This window comes from Macrobrachium rosenbergii, chromosome 19 (assembly GCF_040412425.1).
Source record: "Macrobrachium rosenbergii isolate ZJJX-2024 chromosome 19, ASM4041242v1, whole genome shotgun sequence".
In the NCBI taxonomy this organism is placed as follows: domain Eukaryota; kingdom Metazoa; phylum Arthropoda; class Malacostraca; order Decapoda; family Palaemonidae; genus Macrobrachium; species Macrobrachium rosenbergii.
Window position 1 is genome coordinate 20,699,157 of NC_089759.1, and position 25,000 is coordinate 20,724,156.

The 25,000-nt window shown below is 35.5% G+C and overlaps 2 protein-coding genes across 3 annotated transcripts in view; one reads left to right on the forward strand and one right to left on the reverse strand.

Annotated features, from left to right (window-relative positions):
- LOC136848698 (uncharacterized) overlaps positions 1-25,000 on the forward strand; it is a 141,760-nt gene that overhangs the window by 20,896 nt on the left and 95,864 nt on the right. The gene's annotated exons all lie outside the window — the stretch shown is intronic.
- The window catches only part of LOC136848697 (carbonic anhydrase-related protein 10-like), a 73,942-nt gene continuing 49,078 nt past the window's right edge, over positions 137-25,000 (reverse strand). For both annotated transcript variants that reach the window (XM_067121206.1, XM_067121208.1), the window contains exons 5-11: positions 15,408-15,599; positions 14,007-14,102; positions 11,503-11,569; positions 7,638-7,795; positions 6,429-6,563; positions 709-751; positions 137-445 (exon numbers count right to left, since the gene is read on the reverse strand). In XM_067121206.1, the coding sequence (XP_066977307.1) occupies positions 423-445; positions 709-751; positions 6,429-6,563; positions 7,638-7,795; positions 11,503-11,569; positions 14,007-14,102; positions 15,408-15,599 (714 nt within the window). In that variant the 3' untranslated portion in view covers positions 137-422. The remainder of the gene's footprint in view (positions 446-708; positions 752-6,428; positions 6,564-7,637; positions 7,796-11,502; positions 11,570-14,006; positions 14,103-15,407; positions 15,600-25,000) is intronic.

The following is a 25,000-nucleotide window of genomic DNA, read 5'->3' on the forward strand; positions in this document are numbered from 1 at the left end:
ACATATATATATATATATATATATATATATATAATTTAAATATAATATATATATATATATATATATATATATATATATATATATATATATATATATATATATATATATATATATATATATATATATATATCTGGGAGTGATGCGTGTTCATCTTCGTAGGTCACCAGAGCAAGGAGACATCTTATTCAAACGCAGCTAAACAGGCAAGTTCGCTCAGAGATCAGGTGGAAAGTCCATCGGCTACTCTCGTGGCTTCGACCCCGAAGGCTGTTTCTGGAGATAGGACTGCGAGGAAGTCCTCTAACTGTGGAGGAGGAAGGAGGAGAAAGGGAGGAGGGGGAGGAAGAGGAGGAGGAGGGGGAGGAGGAAGTGTATAGAGGGAAAGGACGAGGGAGAGAAAACCAGGTGGAACTTCTATCTGGTCAGGAGTTCCTCCAATCATTGGCTGAAAAAGAGAAAAAGGAATAATGAACATTTTGTAGTTATTTAATATTTTTTCATATCTTACATTGTAAATATTGTGTGTTGAATTATATGATCTTATACGTGTAGGTCTGTTATATTTCATTATATACGTATGTGTATGTGTGTATGTATAATTTTTATATATATATATATATATATATATATATATATATATATATATATATATATATATATTAAAATTATATATATACACACACACACTTTAAGGAAAGCGCCACTTACCTCTGTAACGAAACCTTGGCTCCAAAGTCGAACATTTTTTACCCTAAAAGGAGAAACAAAATGAGAGAGTTAAAAAGACTACCTTCAAATATTTAAAGGTCTGTCTATCCATATAGGTGCATTTGGAACTGTTACATACTGTACCTTATAAGACGTATTGATTAATGGCTAAATGACCTTCTGTTTTTTGTTAAAGACTTCGAATATAGATCACTGATGTGAGTTTTTCCAAAATATAGTTCGAAGTCTAAGTGAATCGTTCATTCCGTTTATCACTGAATATGTCGGACATTCGAGCCTTCTTGCCGTTCCTACATTTACCAATTCATTCCTCCCCCAGCTACCTTGATTTGTTTACTGATAAATTCTTTTGACACCACAGAGACTTCAGCCATCTTCTGCTCACCTAGTCCTTAATTCTCTTAATTTTTAGTTTTCTGTAAAAGAAAACTATTATGCCGGCTTTGTCTGTCCGTCCGCAATCTTTTCAGTCCGCCCTCAGATCTTAAAAACTACTGAGACTAGAAGGCTGCAAATTGGTATGTTGATCATCCACCCTCCAGTCATCAAACATACCAAATTGCAACCCTCTAGCCTTAGTTCTTTTTATTTTATTCAAGGTTAAAGTTACCCTAATCGCGCTTCTGGTAACTATTTAGGATAGGCCTCCGGGCAGTGGTTAAAGTTTCATGGGCCTCGGCTCATACAGCATTATACCGAGACCACCGAAAGATAGGTGTATTTTCGGTAGCCTTGATTGCACGCTGTAGCGACTAAACAGAAAACGATTGCGCCGAAGAAACTTCGGCGCATTTTTACTAGTTTAATATATATTTTCATTCATATATTACTCTGTAACCCATAGCCGTATAAAACCTCTCGACTGCCAAATGAGCTTGACCATATATCATCCCTTAGTTTAGAACAACGAGGACCTGGGACAGCAACTTTCCCTGTACGCACAAATCATAATTATCTCTCGCATACGGTAGACTACGGAGACGGACCATCTGCTAAATGAGTAATGGGTCTAAGGAATGAGCTAAGACGGTTCTGTTTAGTAACTTGGAACGCGACTTCGGAGATCTGACATGTGCGGCTTAGTAATAAAAGAAAAACAGTCTTAAACGTGTCATAGCTTATTTCATCCGAGCAGGCTTACTAAATACACGCAACATATACAAAGAGTTTTAATTCTGTAAGGATATTTCACAAGCGGTTTTACCTATGACTAACATGATTCTGTTCTGATTATCAACTGGCATTTATTTTTTACGTTTGTAATGTTATTTGCATTTAGACTTCCATTTACTTAAGTATTCGAATTAAGGAAAGAATAACTTCTTTCACACACACGCATATATTATATATATATATATATATATATATATATATATATATATATATATATAATATATATATATATATATATATATATATATATATATATAATAGAATGTTTGTGTATTGGAACATGAAATGTTTGTGTTTGCGAGCATATTAATATGCAAGACATTTGAAGGAAGTATAAGACAAAGACAAAATTTGTGTAGATGGCAACTTCCTATGGCAACCACAGCTATGATAGCTATGTACACATACACACAAAGATAGGCAGGTAGAAAGAAAGATAGAGAGAAAGATATAGAATATTTTCTTTGGGATCAGGTAGCTTTCCTATAGACAGCAGAAATAATGAGAACTAATGGAAGAGACTTGAATTCTTTGGATCAGATGTGCCAACATGTATAGCTAAGGCCACCTTTTTGCAAACCGTTGCCGACCAGCAGAGACTCCTATGATAAGACCCAAGGTCCTTCAAATATACTCTGAGTATATTTAAAGGACCTTGGTAGGACTCAACGTGAGGTTCGAGATAAACGGACTGAAAAGAGATGTAGTCTCTCTCTCTCTCTCTCTCTCTCTCTCTCTCTCTCTCTCTTCGTCTTCTTCTTCTTCTTCTTCTTCTAAATACACAATCGTTGGATCTGGCTTCACAAACTATAGAAACTATTGGAACGGGCCAAAAATGCTTTGGACTAAAGACACAGGCCAGCCCCAATTATCCTTCATTGTTCAGCAGCCAAAAATGAACCCTCACCCCACCCTCACCCCGTCCCTTCTTTTCCCCTACGCTCAATAAATATGGACCAAACACAACTGAACTATTTACATAATGAATGAGTCAACCTATTAGAAATTGCTCCGTTGAGGAATAAAAATGTTTTCCGTTTACCCCTTTGAATTTGTGTCTATATCTTTATCTATCTGTCTGTCTGTCTCTCTGTCTACCTATCTATCTATCTGTCTATTTTCTATATCTATCTATCTGTTTATCTATACCATGCTCCATTCAAAACCAATTGCGCCACAGTTGATATATGCAGTAAATTATGTTAGTTTCATAGATAGGTTCTCTCTCTCTCTCTCTCTCTCTCTCTCTATATTTATATATATATATTCATACATATATATATATATTTATATATATATGTATGATATATATATATATATATATATATATATATATATATATATATATATATATATATATATATATATATATATATATAACCAGCTATTTAAGCTTCACCAAACGTCGGTGATTACGTGACCTGTGCACTTCCGTGATACATCCTACTTAAAAAGATTGCATCTTTTAGTAATGGAGCATTTTTAGGGTAATCTTCAGAAATAGAGAAACAGTGTGTAAGTATGTGAGAGAGAGAGAGAGAGAGAGAGAGAGAGAGAGAGAGAGAGAGAGAGAGAGAGAGAGAGAGAAAGGATAATCATAATGGGAAGTCGAAGCCGTTTGTCACATTTTGAAAAGCACTTAGAAAACTGATATGCACATTATTATTATTATTATTATTATTATTATTATTATTATTATTATTATTATTATTATTATTATTATTATTATTATTATTATTATTCGAGAGAATCACCCCGAGTATCTTCCGTGCATCCAAAGACTATTTTCCTGGCACCTTGAACAACAACGCCAAAAAAGGAGGCAGTTTCCATTGTCATCATGTAGCTAAAAAACAAAAAACTAGCGGAAACGCTGTGATTGGAAAGTTCTTTAATAAAAAAAGAGATAAAAAGGAACACACGCACAAGCCAACAACAGCAGTCCTCCCTCCCTCCCTCCCTCCCTCCCTCCCTCCCTTTGCAAGGGAGATTGCTTTGTTTTGAGGTAGTTGTATTGCAACGCGTGTCTGAATAATGCTCCTCCGATTTAAAAACTGGCCCCGGAACGACTTTATTTGAGAATAAGCCTCGCTCAGTGTAGCTATGAAAAGGCCCGTATCTCTCTCTCTCTCTCTCTCTCTCTCTCTCTCTCTCTCTCTCTCTCTCTCTTTCAGAGAATTGACATTGCTATTTGTTATGTATTGGCCCTGCGAATGTTGCATAAATGGGGAAATTTTTTTATGGTAATATGTATGCTTTTGAACTTAAATAGTACAATAAAAATGATAATAAAAAATACACACATATATATATATATATATATATATATATATATATATATATATATATATATATATATATATATATATATGCACATACATATTCAAACCATACCTACAAATGTTTAATATCAGACCTTGGAATAATACACCGAAGGGGAATATATAAGTGTTAAGCGACTACTCTAATGCTTAGCTTCAATGAAAAAGTCGTCTTTCCCCAACCGCTCAGTGGTTCGAGTCCCTCTGGTGACGGATCGCTTATCACTTCAAATTCCCTTCGGTGTTTATTCCGATGTTGAGTGAATTTGATATTAAAAGACATTTGTTGCTTTATGTTTGTGAATAGAAAAAATGTCATGGTGTGTGTGACAAATCTCAAACATACACTTATTAGATATACAGAGTATATATATATATATATATATATATATATATATATATATATATATATATATATATATATATATATATATATATATATATATATATATGGCGTTCAGCATTAGAAGGGCCTCTCACACAAAAAATATTTTTTGAGTTATAACCCATCAAAATTTTGAAATTCAGCCTGCTCTAATTTCTTTATCTTTCAAGATACAAAGTTGAATCTTGAAAAAGATGAAGTATTTGCGATCAGGAATAGAATAGAAAAGTATGCATAAAAAAATTATAGTTCAACCCCACCCCTTTTTTTTTTGGAAAAAAGGGGTATTATTTTAAAGCTGATCAGGCGAAAAACGCCTCTTTCAAAAGTTTGGGCGAGAGACCCTTCTAATGCTGAACGCCTGATATATATACTCACATACATATAGCTAGAACATTATGTGTAAATTAGGCCTTTTTGTCAACTTTATCAATTCCACGCATTGCTAAACCCACAATGACTTTTTAACTCCGCCGAATATGTTTAGATGCGCCCTCCACTGCAAGCCTTGAAATCTGAAAGGAAACGAGGGAAGAAATTTATCTTCCTAGGCGGAATTCTAATGAACGCTTTATTAGGAGGTGGAGGCAAATGCTTCACCTATTATACCACTACAAAATATCTATTCAAGCGTATTAAAAAGTTTATCACTTTGCGACTCTATGAATGTAATTGTTAGCCTGCGTGAGCACATATACTCGCTCATGCGAGAATGCTAAAACATTTTCAATCTTTTAAAATATTACCTAGACTATCTTAGACGGAATTTCATGTTTAGCTTACGAATGACTGCTTGCTTAGCAGTTCCAAAGTGCGAAATTATGATGAAAATTTATTGGATGATGGACTGAGAATCTTAAATATATATCTTCAGTGTCTGCCCAGCACTCGAGGAACTAAAGAGCAAGAATATAACTAATTCTGGTCTTTAGGCTCCAATAGAGAAAGAGAAATTCATTCATTCGCTGAAAATTTCTGATTACGACTTGATAGCTCAGGAGGGGAATGGGATAATGTCACTCAAGATTCAGGGGCCACGCCCACTTCTTATTAATTGTCTCCGAGAGGCGAGAAGATAACTCCGTGATAACTGGTTATCTGCAAACCTCAAGCAGACTTGTCATATTCATTTTAGGATAAAAGAGAGATGATTTTATTCTGGATTCTCTCTCTCTCTCTCTCTCTCTCTCTCTCTCTCTCTCTCTCTCTCTCTCTCTCTCTCTCTCTCTCTGTACACACACACACACACACATATATACTGTATATATATATATATATATATATATATATATATATATATATATATATATATATATATTATATATATATATATATACATACATACATACATACACTCGTCATCCTAAGATGGTCCGTTTCTCAAAACATACAGTGTATACTTAGGATATGATGAGTTAAAATAAAATTTAAGAGGGAGGGAGAAGCTTCTTGCATTACCTAGAACGAAATTCATTTCAATAAAAGAACGCGGGTTATTTTTCATCTCCATTCTCATTCTATGAAAAAAAGGATCATGACTTCTATTTCCAACTCAGCACTAAAAGCCCGAGAGAGTCCCAGGACCACACCTGGTTTCGTAGACATTATCTTAATTTGCATCATTGACCCGAGTTCCATTTGCTCTATAATCTTCCTCTCTGCATTCACTTCTGTGAAAATCTTTCTTGCTTAAACTGACCTTTTATGCTCTGCGAATCTTCTTTATAACGTTATTAATGTTTTCATCAGTTAACTAAGATGCACCTCCTAGGTAACACCCAGGAAAAGTAAATGATTAGGCAACCAATCAAGGGACTTACCTGTGCATCACTGAAGATGATATTTGTTCGGACGGTACGATGGTGCGCCGATTGCAACGGCCGGAAGTTGTTGGCAATTGGCGCATTTCGGCTGAAGTCTGTTTTCCCCTGTTTCAGGCGTCTCAGACTTCGCATCTGTCAGGTGATTAAAAAGAATTAGAGTTTGATTGATTTATATATCCAACAAAAGCTCCCTTTTTTTTCTCTCTATACATATAGGTCATAGGATGAGGGCTCCATTGAGAATTCATTGAGTCTGCTAACTTGAGTAAGCAATTAGGTACTTGGTAGTTAGACGATCGTGGTGGTCGTATTCAGGGATTAAGAGGCATGGGGTTAGCAACCTCGTTCTAAAAGGCTTGTTGACGACCGGAATGCTAACATTTACTACTGCCTTCCCATGTAAGGGGATGGGGGAAGGCATACACACATATGTATGTATATATACATATACATATATAATTATATATTATACACACACACACACACACACATATATATATATATATATATATATATATATATATATAACCTTTTCTGGTTGTTACTCCACTTATTCAGTAATAGCATTTGCACATTCAATCCTGATCATCCTCAGCCCTGGCAATTACAGAACACTGATTAGGCATGAGCAGCTAATGAATGATAAAGAATTAATTTGTATTTCATTTGAATATCAGCCGAAGCTCTTGATCTTTCATGCAGAAGTAAACTCCTCGCTTTGAATATGAGAGGGACAAATGGCGTCCTACGCTGAATATCGCGAAATGACTGCTACCATTCTTTACCATAATACATAATAAAAAAAAAAACCGTGGGGGGTTAGTGCCGTCAGTGCACCTCGTGCGGTGCACTGTAGGTATTACTTAAGGTTCTGTGCAACGTGCCTTCGTTCCCTAGCTGCAACCCCTTTCATGCCTTTTACTGTACTTCCGTTCACGTTCACATTCTCTTTCTTACATCTTCCTCTCCACACTCTCCTAACAATTGATTCAGAGTGCAACTGCAAAGTTTTCCTCGTGTTACACCTTTCAAACCTTAACTATCAGTTTCCGTTTCAGCGCTGAAAGACCTCATAGGTCCCGTTGCTTGGCCTTTGGCCTAAATTCCATAATCTATAATGAAAAATAAATATTCGTGGCGTCACCCAGACAGAACTCATTTGCATACAACTCGAAAGTCCTCTTAGAAATAGCAAATTTTACTTACCAGCTTAAAAGCTATATAGATTGGCTTGTTCGGGAGTATCCACGTGACCGTCTCGTAGCACCCAGGGATAGTAAGAGAGCCGTCGTAGGTCAGATATTGGTCGGTAGATGGCAGCAGATCGCTTATGGTCAGCTCGTGCATTTGAGAAGATGACGACCCTGTAAAATTATATATATAAATGTATATATTTATGTTATATGCTATACATGTGTGTATGTATATATATGTGTGTGTGTGTGCTAGATGTACAAGTGTTAGTAGGCATCAGTACTCTTAACCCTATTCTCGTCATCAAAATTCGTGAGCAACAAGAGTAGTATGTAGAACTCTTGCGGCAAAGTTTTCTTATTTTCTGACAACCGGAAATGTATGAAGTAGCGGTATACCTTATGGAATGAAAATCAAATGTATTCTTTAAAAAAAAAAAGTTCGACTTTTCTTAGAGCAATTTTACTCGAAGTCGAAGACGAACTTCCTAAGCAACGATCGGTCATTGACGTTCTTATTCAAACCCAGCTCCAAAATGCTCCAGAAACGCGTGACTTGAAAAACGTTTTCTGGTGATGTGAAAAGGAGTTCGAAGATTCACGTATTCACAGTGCCTGACGAGGATAAGGTTTCTCTGGCATTATGAACTTTGAAGGACTCGGGGGAGTACAGTCTCTCTCTCTCTCTCTCTCTCTCTCTCTCTCTCTCTCTCTCTCTCTCTCTCTCTCTCTCTCTCTCTCTCTCTCTCTCTTTTATCATCAGTGTTTCGCATCTCTTTGTAATCATACAAGGCCATGGTAACTCTTTTGTAGCTTTGTTTAGTATAAAAATGTCTTAGGTTTCTAGATTTGTTTTAAGTTGAAATTTTTTTGTTACAGCTCTAAACCAGTACTGAATAACTAACAGTTTGCTTTAGAGTACGTGTGGGTAGATAATTTATGAGTCTATCTCTCTCTCTCTCTCTCTCTCTCCCTCTCTCTCTCTCTCTCTCTCTCTCTCTCTCTCTCTCTCTCTCTCTCTCTCTCTCTCTCTCTCTGGTCATAAAAGTATATACGTACTCTACAGAAATGTTTACTTATTTTCATAACAAATTTATACACGTGTATGATTGTAATGTATAATTCCATTAATAGCTAACATAAACAGCAGCATAAATATATATATATATATATATATATATATATATATATATATATATATATATATATATATATATATATATATATATATATATATATATATATATGTGTGTGTGTGTGTGTCTTCTAAAAGCATATGTATATATATTATATATACATATGCTTTTAGAAGACACATTTTCCATGATAAACAACAACAACATATACCTGACACATGAAAGTAGAAGGAAAGAGACCAAGAGAGGGAGCCGGGAATCGTATCAAATCAAGAGAATTATATCAAATTCCTGTTGGGATTCTCGATATCCTGCCTGGAATCCCTTCAATGCAGGAATGATTTCGGGAGATTGGTTACCGAATTGACTAATTATGTTAATTAGTATAATTATGTTGGTGAAAATTGGGCAGTTCGTGTGTCTTAAACCTATTCGATCAGTATCTAATGCTCTAGGGGAATAAAAATCATTCATTTCGTATTTTATATTTGATATGTGTTGGGAAATCAATTCCAAATTATCTGCCTTCAAAATGTAAACAACTCGCTTCCGTTATTGTTAGCAAATCGCGATGTTTTTAATACACAGACATTTCAGCTCCTGAAAATCCATATCGCATTCATGAGCCAAAGTATTTACCTTGAAATACTTACCTTCGTGACGACATATATACAATAAATTTGTTATTATCGAAAATAAATTGATACCTGGATTGTTTCTATGTATGGATTATGTTCACGTCACGAAAACCTTGTCGTCAAGGAAACGTTGGTATCAAGATTAGCTTTATCTCAAGAACATGTTAAAATCAAGAATGACTTAGTATCAAAATATACTGATATCAGGAATATACCTATATCAAGAATATGTTGATATCAGGAATATGTCTGTATCAAGAGTATGTTGATCTCAAGCATATACCTATATCAAGAATATGTTGATATCAAGAATATACACATATCAAGAATACGTTGAAATCAAGAATATACCTATACCAAGAATGTGTTACATCAAGAATGTATTTATATCCATGGCCATATCAAGGATATGTTGTTATCAGAATATGCTGAACACAAGAATGTGCCTGTGTCAAGAATATGTTATTAGGAAGAACACACCTATTTCAAGAACATGTTGAAATGAAGATTATACCCATATCAAGGATATGCTGACATCAAGAATATGATGATGCCCAAAATTTGCCCGTATCAGGAATTTATTCATAGTAGGAATTCATTTATGCCATGAATATATGTATGAGAGAATTCGGGAGTGCTGAAATGGCCCGTGTGGCGTATCACTCATCAAACGGAATTGAATTCTCCGGTGAAAAATAGATGAATAAATGAAACGGAACGTGACGTAATTGAACAAAATAGAAGGGGGAGAAATTAATCACTGGAGTTGGTACTGAAATTACCTGTCTTTTGTTTGTTTAGGCGCGCATGCGCAAAGGAATGCTGCCGGCAAGTACAGTGCTTGTATGGTACGGGATATTTTGTAAGAGTTTTGTGGGCGAGTTAGCTCCCAGATTCTATTGATATATGTGGGAGTTTATGCTTTCTGCTTCCTTCGTCCGATTTAAACTATTTTTCAGTGAATGGAAATGTGCTGATTTCACTGAATTTAATTGTTTCCTCCACAATTCTTTAGATTGTCCGAATTAAAAATGAAGACTTTATTAGAAACTGAAATATAAAAAATGGATAGATTTTTAGCACCTAATTTTCCCACCATCCAACCGTTTGAAATCTAAAAGCAATATATTAACCATTATTGATTTTTTAAGGCATTTAAAATCAGTGAATTTAGGTAAGGTCTTGCGTCAGGTTAGAAAAAGGAGCCAGCCTTTAAAAAATTCCAAAATGGCAATGGAAATACTAATGAGCCACTCTTCATTACGCACAAGAAATCTTTCGGCGACGGGAGAAAGAAGAAGAAACTTTGAGAGTCATTTTCCGCTCCATCATCTCTCTCTTTCTCTCTCTCTCTCTCTCTCTCACCCCCCCGCGTCTCTTTTAAGGGTGGGTGGTGGAGGGGGTAGGGTAAGTCGGGGCGAGAGTGGGTAGTAGGGACCCCGGGATCAAGACACCGAAAATTTCGTCAGTAATAATTGGAAAGCACCGAAGCAATTTCGAGGTCTGCCAAAGATGGCGGACTCCGTGAAATGATTCTGTTAGAATCATTTGCGGTTTTCATGAAAACGATCCGCTGGAGAGAGAAAGAGAGAGAGAGAAAGGGTGAAATTCACCAGGCCTTACCTGTCTGTCTGTCTGTCTTTATGATAACAATTTGACGTATACTTCATGAGATGGTTCACCTCATATTAGAAAGAAAATTATGAACATTTACCTGGCATTTGCGTTAGGGCCATATCCCCAGTTCCTCGTTGGACGAGTCATTAGAGTTGTCGGCTAGCACTCTGCTAGGCCCGAGTTCGAGTCCCCGGCCGGCCAATGAAGAATTAGAGGAATTTATTTCTGGTGATAGAAATTCATTTCTCGCTATAATGTGGTTCGGGTTCCACAACAAGCTGTAGGTCCCGTTGCTAGGTAACCAATTGGTTCTTAACCACGTAAAATAAGTCTAATCCTTCGGGCCAGCCCTAGGAGAGCTGTTAATCAGCTCAGTGGTCTGGTTAAACTAAGGTATACTTACTTTTTGTTTAAATCCCATTCCCTGAAATCATCAGTAGAGAATATTAGGAACAAGAGCAATATAAAATGAAATTGTGTCACCTACCTCCAAACTTCACATCAGGCAGAGTCTCCAGCATAGTGGAAAGGGCGGGAGAGGTGCGATCTCCAAGCTGTAAAAGGAAGAAAAAATAAAGGATTCAGCTTCATAGAACAAGTTGGGGTGGAGAGACCAAAGGGCCATACCAGATATCTTGAATCCTTTAACATTTTACGCATGAGAGCGTACCAAAGTGGTCTGCGTCTGGACAGGTCAGTGGTAGCTTATTATTATTATTCGGTAGATGAAACCTATTTACATGGAAGAAGCACACAGGGGCCATTGACTTGAAAATCAAGATTCCAAAGGATATGGTGTTCATTAGGAAGAAGTAAGAAGAAGTAAAGGGAAATACAGAAAGAAGAGATACAACTTATTAAAAAAAATAATGAATATATAAATAGATAGAAATGTATCAAAATGCAAGAATATCATAAGGGGAGTAATGCACTGCAATTTCGGTTGAATATCTGAAGAGAAAGGTCAAGTAATATCTATAGTTTTATATATCATCAGTTGTCAATTCAACGCTAGCCTTATGTAGAGAGTTTCAGTTTCGTTGTCTTATACGAGAAAAAACAGATAAAAAACAAATAACTTTTATATTTTCTAGGAAGATTTGAAAAATGTTTTACTGAGTTTTGTTTTGCCACAATCTATCGTTGTTATTTGTGGCATATGTTGGGTTTTAAAAAATAATTTCTGTTATGCCGTGGTACTGAGCAAGGGGAATTTATCTGACGTTTCGCTGTTAACGATAAAGGGGGGAAATAGCCGGTTGTATAAAACTAAAAGTTGTTCGCCTCTTGTATTGTACCTGTATAAGACCTTATTTTTCCCTTTGGTCAATTACATATTATAATTATATATATATATATATATATATATATATATATATATATATATATATATATATATATATATATATATATTAGTGCCTGATTTTTCCTTTTTCTCGTTGGTTCGAAAGTCACGATATCGTAGCTCTTCTGATGTATGTATATATATATATATATATATATATATATATATATATATATATATATATATATATATATATATATATATATATATATATATATATATATATGTGGGTGTGTGTGTGTGTGTCAGAGATATCTAAGATATCACGATTTTTGACCCGAATACAAATAAAAAAAAAGAACTCTGACACTAATAAGAGAGCCAAAGAGAGAAGAAATTTCCAGAGTCCCTGGGAGACATTTTCCTAAGGATGGGATTGAATAGACTCCGGGTGAACCATTTCCCAATAGATTGGATAGAATGAAGTGAGCTGTCCTGCTTATACAAACCTATTTACTCTCTCGACAACAACAAAAAAAGGCTTTCATTTTTCATTTTCTTGTTTTTCGTTTTTAATTTTTTTTTTTTTGTTTCAGTCTTTCCTTGCGATAATTTATTATCATTTGTTTATGAACTTCCTACGTTTACGTCCATTTCACTAGTATTTCTTCGTATTAACATTATCTCTCTCTCTCAAGACTGAATGTATAGTAGTAACCCTCATGCAGATATCAGCTAGAAAATGTGTAGGATTTTGTTTAATCTCTCTCTCTCTCTCTCTCTCTCTCTCTCTCTCTCTCTCTCTCTCTCTCTCTCTCTCACACGGTTTTTTGTCGGTCATATATTTTACTCTTTATCCCCCTCAGCCTCAGAATACACTCTCATCTAAATTTCTGTTTTCACTTTTATTCATTTTGTTTCTAGTTAATGTTGCTCATACTTTGTATTTTCATTTTCTTGTTGCTTAAAGTTCAACTAACACTTTAACCTTTAACTATAAAAGGAGAAATAACCTTAAACTATAAAAGGCGAAATAGGGGAGAAGTTCCTTTTTTTTTTTTTTTTTTTACAGCTATAAATACCATTTTTCCATTCGTCTCTATCTAGTATCTTGAAAAGATTAAGAAACATATTAACTGGATTTGAAATTAAATTTCCTGCAAGCGTGTGTTATACAGATATATATATATATATATATATATATATATATATATATATATATATATATATATATATATATATATATATATATATATATATATATATATATATATATATATATAATATGTACGTATGTATATATATATAAATTAGAAGTATTCTGAAATTTTAAAGGATTTCACCTTGAGATATTACTCACGACTAACACAGGGTATGTACGTATATACATACATACACGCACACATATATATATATATATATATATATATATATATATATATATATATATATATATATATATATATATATATATATATATATATATATATATATATATATATATATATATATATATATATATATATATATATATATATATAAATGACACACAAAGGACGAAGTTGAAAACTAACAATAACAGCTGACTCATTCACGGTAACGCTTAAAACAAACAAATAAATGCATAATGAAACCAAGGACAGCCTCCACACTCACAAACATACACGCACACATACTCAAACACTCGTACTCGTAATTCTACTTACCTGGATAAGAATGGCGACAGCTACCACCCCGTATACTTGACTAGCCGCTTGCGAGAAATTCGTGTACAGCTGCGAATTGTATCCATAAATCTGCAGCTGGAACAGAGGTTTCAAATTAGTGAAGTGTAATGAAGATATCCTCTCAGTTTTTATTGCATCCCAATTTCATTTTTTTTTTTACATTTTAAAAATGTCCTCCCCATAAACTGACGCTGTGGACGTTAAGGATCCGTGTATATGATTTCGTTTTATTTTACTGGTTTTTCTGATTTTTTAGTCTTCTGAAAAGAAAAAAAAAATGGAAAAGATGAGTGAGGGAATTACAAATTAAAGCTGACTCGTTGCAAAGTATTCTCGAGTCCAAAGGGAATTTGGCGCAGACACTCAGTTTTAATTTTTCGGATTAATCCTGATTTGTGGTAAGAGAGAGAAAAAGGAATGTCTGGCTGGTACCAGACACGAGGAGCACCTTATTTCAGTACTGCTTTACTGTGGCAGGGGGGAAAATCAGAAAAAGTACTGCCCTACTGCAGGCTATAGAAAGGCTAGTTAAAGCACTGCCTTACTAAAAGACCAGTAAAAATACAACGGGCAAGGCAAAAAACCAGGAAAATTTACTGCTTTGCCCCTAACTTTGGGCGTACCAACAAAAATGCTGCTTTAGTGTGGACAGGGTAAACGTTATGGGAATTACTACTTTATTTCAGGCGAGAGAAGCACCACTACTTCACTCTGTGCTTCAAGAAAAGCACTAAACTGAAAGCAAGAGGAAAATGGTTTTACAGTGGGCGAGTAGAATACCAGGAAATGTACTGGTTTTCTGTAGGCAATGAATAAATATGGTAAATAATGAACTATGCTCTGCTTCGACCAAAGAAAAGGAGTAGAAAATGACCGAACGCCACTGCCTTGATCAAGGCAAACATTGATGATAGAACGATACTCTGATCTGCTTAACGGAAGCAAAAAGACTGGTTTATCAGTGAACGTTCGCGTTCTGAAAAAAGGAAACAATTTGTTACTTCGTGGAAATAATAGCTATTCTACGCTGAATAGGGGAAACAAGAGGATGACTAAATGCTATTTTACTCTAGACTAAGGAAAAGGTTGAAAACAAAATGCCACTCTGAGCTTGTGATATTACAACTTGGTTAATGGCTACTGTTCTGCAGTTAGTTAAGAAACCAACACTAAACCAAGTTATTGTACTCTAAGGAAAAAAGAGCTTAATGGTGAATGCACATGCACTGTTTTGAACAATTTGAACACCTAATGCAGATACTCTGTAAGAACGCATGCTGGTGCTTGGGTAAAGGAAACGGCGTAATGACTGCATGCTACAAGAGACACATCAAGAAATGGACTGAAAGGAACACCATCCCAGTACATTGAGCATCTTACCTCGGCAGGAAAGGCATAATTCGCTATAGTGTGTTCTGAGCCCTGCAGGTCCCTTTCTCCGAAGTGCAGTCTTAAATGGCTGACGGAATAAGTGTACGAGAGTGGACCGCCTGACAGATTGACTGTGGGTATAGATGATGCTCTGACTCTCCATTCCAGGCTGTGCCCTGTGTTGACGAGTTCCCCTTTGACCTGGGGATTGATGGTATAGATTAGAAGGTTTAGAAGGCAATGTTGTAAATGCATTATTCGAGCAGAAAGCAAGAGCGTATGAATATCTTCGTTACTGGAAGAAACGTACTTTTCTAAAGATTTTCTAATAAACCTTTTCACATATACAGTATTAATCTGATTGTGTTTTGTTTTCAGTGGGACAGTCATTTAATGAAGCGCCCGGGAATTAAACGCTATATTGGAATACAAACTTGAGCGTAATCCTTTCTTGAGTACTTATTAGTTTGCTCAGAAATAATAGACAGCTATTTTCACCTCAACCTAAGACGCACACTACCTCCCGACGATTTACGTAGCCGTTAGGCTAAAACGTACCTTTGTAGTTAAGTTCAAGAGGAAAGATGGCCTTCGTATTATTTCCTAGAAGACTCATATTTTTCAGCAAATTGCGTTTGTGTCATGGTTGTGATACAAATGAACCACGTTACTCTGATGGCTTAGTTGAGGTTCACAGGGATGGGAAAATGGGGATTGAAATATTTGGCAGATAAGGATTTTTTCTTTTTTTTTTTTATAAAGGAATAAACATTACTGAACTTGACGTGACAGGAGGTCGCTGGAGCACCCAACGCCTGATGAAAGAAATCAAGTTATTATTAAAATTTGTTCTGTGAAGATGTTATTAAGATTTATTCTTTGAAAGGCATTAAACTTTGTTCCGTGAAAGATACTATTAAAAATTTTTCTATGAAAGGCATTATCAGAATTTGTCCTACGAAAGATATCAAAATAATTCTATGAAAGATATTATTAGAATCTGTTCTAAGAAAGATACCATTAAAATTTCCTCTATGAAAGGTATTAACATTTAGTCTGTGCAGAGACTGAAAAAGAAATGAACCCATGACTGTCATCTATCACAGGCTCCTTGGAAAAACACGCTCACATACAAAGGAAAAGAAAGAGAAAAAAGAAAAAGATAAGAGGGGACATACTGAGCTTTAACTCTGGAGGAAGGTAAATCTGAATAATGGCTGTCATTTATACTTTTCGCAGCGCTGCTTTTATGAGTGACAAAAAATGCGTAATCATAGCTATATAGATAATTGTTCGCATTGAAGACGCAAGCTTATCCCCTCCTTATAAAAACAGGCAGATAAAATTTCCCGTTGAATCCTCTCGCTACGTGGGAGGAAGAGCGCGGGTAAAATATATTTCCAAGATATTCTACGCGAAGATATATTGTTAGCAAAGACAATGGCCAATTTCCTCATGAATGAACACAGGATTTGGCAATTACTATTCGTCATGGGATGTGAGATCAGAAAGGGATTGATATTCATTTCTCTTTATTCATGGTTATACGTACGTACATATGCGCTGGCATACATACACACATCCATGGTTATATGTATGTATGTATGTATATTATGTATATATAGCATTTGATATCAGCTTAACAACTGCATATCAACTACGTTATGTAGATGGGATTTTGCTGGGATACCTTTTCAGGTATGATACATTTTTAAGATAAAGCTCCTGAATTGAGGCATAAGTGTAAAGTACAGTTGGGTCTAGTCTTGAAATCATATTGAATTTCTGTTAGCTTTGTCATATCTTGATTGATCAAGTGCAGGCGATACTATAGGGTCTTTGTTAATCAGCAGGAGGCCAGACCTCTCTCTCTCTCTCTCTCTCTCTCTCTCTCTCTCTCTCTCTCTCTCTCTCTCTCTCTCTTATATAAATATGTATATATCTATGTATATATAAAAATGGATGTATGTGTGTGTGTGTTCCAGCAGAACTCTGAAACGCATTGAGCAACTTCAACCAAACTTTGTATACATATGACTTACTATGTGGAAAAGAATACTGTGGGGGTAAGACATCATTAGCACCAAAGGGGGTAGGGGTTGGAAGGGCTTCCCTGAAAAAGCTGGTTCTGCCCGTAGACTTAGTAACAAAATAAACTCTACATGTTTATTATACCGCATTTTGGTATGCATATGACTTACTATTTGGAAAAGAATACTGAGTGAGGGGTTAAGACTTCACTTGCACCAAAGATGGTGGGAGTGGGAAGCGGGTGACGTGTAAAAATAACCGAAAACGACAGATATTAGTGTCTAACCCACAGTTTTCGAGGTTGCTGAGATGAATAGGGACACTCCCGATATCCTTTTAAGTCCAAGTTCAGTCTCAATAGGAATGGTGGGTGAGAAGGGGTGAAAAATAAAATTTCAAAAATGACAGATATTAGTGTCTAATCCATAGTTTTTGATGTCGCTGAATGAATAGTGACACTCCCGATATCCTTTAAGTCCAAGTTCAGTCTCAATAGGAATGGAGGGTGAGAAGGGGTGAAAAATAAAATTTCAAAAATGACAGATATTAGTGTCTACTCCATAGTTTTTGATGTCGCTGAGATGAAAAGTGGCACTCCCGGTGCCCTTTAAGTCCCAGTTCAACCCCGATAGGAGTGGGGAGGGGGAAAGAAGGGGGTGAAATATAAAATGTAAAAAATGTTGTGCAGTGTAATTGAAGTAACTATCTTAACAGGAAAGTGAGAGAGAGGAAGTGGGAGAGAGTAGACGGGGTCTTAGGGAGGAGAAAGAGGGGAAGAGTGAGGGAGAGTTGGAGAGAGAGAGAATAGAGGGGTGTCAGGGAGGAGGGAAAAAGTGAGGGAGAGTTGGAGAGAGAGAGTAGAGGGGCATTAGGGAGGAGAAAGTGAGGGAGAGTTGGTGAGAGAGAGTTTATCAGTTGTCAGTCGGAGTTTTCCCGGCCAGTGCTGGGTTGGTCAGGTAGCGTGTATATGTATGTATGTATGTATGTATATATATATATATGATCTTGATACCATTTTAACTATATATATATATATATATATATATATATATATATATATATATATATATATATATATATATATATATACTGTATATGTAACATAAAACATGTATGCAAACATGCATATATGTATTTGCAAGTGGCAAGTGTTGCTATAACAGAACCTGGAAAAAGAAAACCTGTTAGTGTCCTGTGGGAGAACACCATAGCCATTCTGGCCACATACAAAGGGTTGCACATTTTGATTGCATAGGGCTGGAGACGGCGTCCCACACCCCACATATTTCAATCACCTTTCCTATTCAGAACTCTCTCTCTCTCTCTCTCTCTCTCTCTCTCTCTCTCTCTCTCTCTCTCTCTCTCTCTCACACACATAGATATACAAAGTCGCTCTCTATTTATAACCAACTATTTCTCTGTAATACTCTCTCTCTCGCTTTTCAAACAATTCTTGCTTTTGTCCACATTCGCCCCTCTTATTATCCTTGTCATTCAATTTAGTATTCGCCGATTCCTTTCTCTCTCTCTCTCTCTCTCTCTCTCTCTCTCTCTCTCTCTCTCTCTCTCTCTCTCTCTCTCTCTCTCTCTCTCTCTCTCGCCCCCCTCTCTTTCTCACCATAACATCTATCTTCCTAATCTTCTATTGTCTTTTCCCCTACCAAACCTCAGTTTTCCCTGTTGGTTTTTCCTCTGCAAAATATACCCCTTTTTTTTCGGGTCATCTAAAGCGGCCGGCGGGTCAAAGGTGACTCATGGAAATCGACTCGAGTCATATTTTGTTATAAATGAAAATTTAGCAGATAAAAGTATATATCAATATTACAAGGGATATTTATTTTATTAAGATGGAAGGTTTGATTTAGGTTTTTTCCCTCGTTTCATTGTTTGAAATATCACGGACTAATAGATTAAAAAGGCGATAAGGATCAGTACAGGACAAATATACTATCTATTTTAGAGGTGAATGTATTATTTGTTTGAAAAGAACACGATTTTGCTTCACTTAAGTTTTTAAAATAAGTTTTCATTTACTGGGTATGCTGATAGTTCTGATTCTTTCATTTGAATGACACAGCTCTCTCTCTCTTCTCTCTCTCTCTCTTGAATCTCTCTCTCTCTCTCTCTCTCTCTCTCTCTCTCTCTATATATATATATATATATATATATGTATATATATATATATATATATACTATCTGTTATATATATAATTATATATATATACAGTATATATATATATATAATTATATATATATATATATATATATATATATATATATATATATATATATATATATATACTGTATATATATCAAGTTTTTAAGTTAAGTTTTCAATTACTGGGTATGTTGATAGCTTTCGTATTCTTTCATTTGAATGGCACCTCAAATGACACCATCTCTCTCTCTCTCTCTCTCTCTCTCTCTCTCTCTCTCTCTCTCTCTCTCTCTCTCTCTCTCTCTCTCTCATACATATATGTCTGTACATGTATATGTATTATATACATATATGTTATATAGACATACATTATATATATATATATATATATATATATAAATTAATAAATAAATATTCACTTAGGCAACAGGAAAAATAAAAGAAAGAAGTGCTAAGCACTTTCGTGCTATTTCTAACACATTTTCGAGGAGCAATGCTATAAACACAGAGAGTAACTAACAAAGGAAACACAAAAGCTGAAAAAATGGCGCCCAAAATGTTCAAATTCACGGAAACCACTTAAAACAAGTACAGTAGGTACAGAATTGACCTGTTGAGCTATGTCTACCTACTGTGCTGGTCTGAACTTGTTTCCGTCCCTGAGTTTGAATAATTTCGTTGCCATTTTTTTATGTTTATTTTTTAGTTTACTCTCGGCTTTTTTAGCGTTATTGTACCTCGAAAATGTGCTGGAAATAACACGAAAGCGCTTGGTACTTCTTTCTATTAATTTTCCTGTGGCCTTAGCTGAATATATTGTCTCACGCTATTAAGTGTCATATAAGCATACATACATATATATATATATATATATATATATATATATATATATATATATATATATATATTATTTTATATATATGTGTGTGTGCGTGTGCGCGTGTGTTTTAGTCTGTGTATACATCATCGCTTCTAGCACTGCCTGATACTAAAGCGTTTCCTATAACAGGGGGTGGCTCCAGGAAAAAACATAGAAGACAGCAATCACCACCACATTCATAGTTTTATTGCTTTAAAAAAAGTCAAATATACCTTAGTTTAACCAGACCACTGAGCTGATTAACAGCTTTCCTAGGGCTGGCCCGAAGGATTAGACTTATTTTACGTGGCTAAGAACCAATTGGTTACCTAGCAACGGGACCTACAGCTTATTGTGGAATCCGAACCACATTATAGCGAGAAATGAATTTCTATCACCAGAAATAAATTCCTCTAATTCTTCATTGGCCGGCCGGAGACTCAAACGCGGGCCCAGCAGAGTGCTAGTCGAGTATGATATCAACCCGTTCAACGAGGAACTTTTTTGCTTTATCATGGATTACCCCTCCCAGTGGAAAACTTTCACAATATTAGCCATTCTTACACCTACACAGAATTCTCGTCGTCAGCGCATCAAACATCCCTACAATTAACCATTCCGGATATTAGGACCTTTCTTCTCCATATTTTTTTTTCACAGTTGTCATTCTCCATTCTTTCCACATGGCCATACTGTCACAAAACGCCCTGAGCCATTCATTCTCCAGTGTTAACATTTTTACCATTAATTCTACTTGTCTTTATTTTTCTCACCATTTCAGTAACTTCTTAAACCACACACTGTATGCTGCGCAAAGAATTCATCTCAGCATCAGTCTTCCTTCAAGGAAAGTTTGCTCAAAGTCCCTTCATTCATTTCCACGTTGGCTTTCGTAGACACTCCAAGCCTCGTCTGATTTGTCTCATACCCCTTGCTACCTTCCTTGCATTAGCTATGCTGTGACTCACTTCTTCTCTTACCCAACAATCATTCATTATAATAAATATTTTCTCCAAAATGTATGCATATCCACTGCTTTCACTCTTGCGCCATTCATAACAATATACATTGCTCCATTGCCTCATTATCTTATTCTTACAGACATTTACTCTCAACTTTCTCTTCTTGCACACTTTGTAAGACTTCTAACAACATATGTTTTTCCCGAAGAGTAGCTACACAGGGTGTTCACCTTCTAATTCTCAACAGTTCTTTTGGGATGAAGAAGTTGTTAGCACATGGCCCTTTTTCTGGCGTAGATGCAGACCACCAAGATCAAGGGATCTTTCAGGACATAAAGGAAAAGTTTTAGTCTTCCCAGGTAGGATTCGAACCCACAAACATCAGAAAAATTGAGGTTTGCCTTAACCAACCATGGTACAAAGAAGGGTAAAATTTTAGGCCAATCTTCCCATCGTAAAAGCGTTGAACATTTTTCTACTTGTTGGCTGAAATATATATCTAGAATCCACTGGGTACATTCACCAGAAACATGAATTATTATTAATAGCCACAATCAAACTTAAGAGATAATTGTAGCCAACAGTAATCTAGATTACACAGACACAAACACATATAATGTATATATAAATTATATATATATATATATATATATATATATATATATATATATATATATATATATATATATATATATATATATATACTGTATATTATTTATATGACCTTTGAGTTATAGAAGCAACATCTCTCTATTTCTCTCTGGCCATTTAAAATTATAAGTAGGAATAAAAAAAATGTTTAAAACATCTTGTATACAAATACAGTTAAACTAACTGAATCGATGAATGAATAAGTAAATGTTTTATAAATATATTAATAGTGGCATAATTGACAAAGCTTATCATGTTATTCATATTTAAACAATTATATAAATATTAATATATATATTTATAAGTAAATAAAACAAAATAACATTTTGCATATAAAAACACCGTTAAAAAATAATAAAGATTTAAGTCAATATTTGATTTCAAAAATCGCCGAAAAATACGAAAATGTATGTAAAATATAAAAAAGTTTTGAATATATATTTCTTTTGAATACAATATTTTTGGGAGCTTTGCCCCTTTTTTTGATGGCTGATTTTAGATCAACGTCATAGTCTTATAACCAAGTATTATGAATATATATTAATATATATTTATAAATAGATGGATGCAAAACAACAAGCGGGCAAACACACGGAGAAAATCGTCCCCGAGATAAATTTCACCCTCCGAATATTCCTCCTCTTGCCAATTGACTTCTCGTTAGGAATCGCAGTTCCATTGAAATCGCCACCAACACATTAAAAGGTGAAGGAGGGCTATTTCCTGCACTCCATAATTTTCGGTAATGTCTTCATTTCTCTCTCTCTCTCTCTCTCTCTCTCTCTCTCTCTCTCTCTCTCTCTCTCTCTCTCTCTCTCTCTCTCTCAGGGGAAAAGGAAAGACCAGGTTGTCTCCATTTACAACAATATCTTTCTCCCCAGCACTCTCTGTCTCTATACATATATCTATTTGGTGACAAGGACAGACGAGGTGGTCCTCCATTTATAGAAAAATTCCCCTCTCTCTCTCTCTCTCTCTCTCTCTCTCTCTCTCTCTCTCTCTCTCTCTCTCTCTCTCTCTCTCTCTCTCTCTCTCTCTCTGGAAAAGAGAAGACGAGGTTGTCTCCGTGTTCCGCAAAAGGAAAGCGAGGGAGGCATATCATCTTGCAGTCTCGACAATCAACCTTTCGATAAAAAAAACTTCACATCCGCTAATGAACTTGTCAGGTCACTTCTCTCAGATCTTCGTTGGCCTCGCTCTGAGAAAGAGAATCGGAGAAGGCGAGGGTGGAAAAAAAAAAAACAAACAAAAAATGGAGGTCCATCTTTCCTTGCCTCGAATATTCTTGTGTGAGCGAGGAAGACCCGTCTCCAGGCAAAACGGGGCACGCCGTCTTTTATGCTAAAATGGTCGCCGGTCTCCGCTTTTGGAACTCATTTAGATCAGGCAGTTCTCGTCGTCAGAAGTAAACAAATTGTAATTGCAGTACTGTCCTTCGCGAATAACATTACATTCACATTCCAGGAAATTCCTGGAACGCCTGGTAAACGCTGCCGGTCCAGCGAGGACCGAGAATACGACGGAAGTTACTGCCGCCCCCGTGATTTATATTGCATGACAGCTTAATGATGGGTTGCAAGATTGCTAGTCATTGCAAAGGAGATGGCATGTCAGGCGAGGGTCTAGCTGTAGCATTTCAATTATGCAACAAGAAAGGACTTCATTAGTCGCGTTCAGCGTGGTATTCTGGGCTCTGTAAAGTGTTACACATCGTCTTGGGCATGATGGAAGATTTGGTGGCAGTTTCTCGTAATCTTCAGTCAGAGACGAAAACGTATGACGAATGAATTGTAAAAGAATACTTTTAAACACTAAATCTTTCTTCTCTGGAGTATATTTTCAAAAGGCTTTGTAAAATATGAGTAGATTATTGTAAAACGAAGAACTGCGAGCAAGACGAACTATCCGGACAAATGGAAAAATACTTTCTTATTTTAATAATGTTAAGCTTTGCTGTGCCCACAAAATTTCTTTGTTTATATTATCGATTACGATTTCGTGTCAGTTCTAAGGCTTTATGAAAATTCCTCTCTAGTTTTCTAGAAACAGAAAGAGAGAGAGAGAAAATACTTTAAATACTATTTGCGTGAGGGTTCATAATATATATATATATATATATATATATATATATATATATATATATATATATATATATATATATATATATATATATATATATATAATCGTAAATATGTGTATGTATATGTGTGTATGTATACGTATATGTATGTATGTATGTATTCCTATCTTACGCCTTCTTTCATTAGGCTGGGTGTTCTTTGGAGGTATTCATTAAAGGAATTTAGTTGCAAGCCCAGCACCCTTCCTCACCCTGGCTGCGACTCACAACAGAAGACTTACACAAAAACACATTGCTTACACAAAAACACATTGTTCACTTGGTAGGAAAACAGTCACAACAAATTTTTTCGGGAAACGGGCACTAATCTCATCCACACCCCGTAGGTTTCATTTCAGGTCTTGTTGGTGGGGCGAGTTTCAATAATAACTGAGCCTTGGGGCACATATATATATATATATATATATATATATTTATTTGCTGTACATGTATATTCATATATATATATATATATATATATATATATATATATATATATATATATATATTATACATATGGATATGGGCAGATCATACATATGCATTTGTGCGGGACTGTCTAAGCGCTTGCATATATTAAGCAGAAACATAGTTAAGTAACACAGGTAGGTAAACAGAAAGGAGTGCACTTTTCACAGTTTAGGAATCAGGGAATAAACACCTGCATTTCACCCAGGCATGTAGGCGTCCCCGGACACCTGAATTAACAAATGAGATGAGTCAAGTTTGCTAAGTTTCGTCCGGGAACTTATATCCCACATTAAGTTTCGTCTCTTCTCGGCTTACTCAACCAGAAGTTTCCAAAGACTGGCTGCGTCTCGC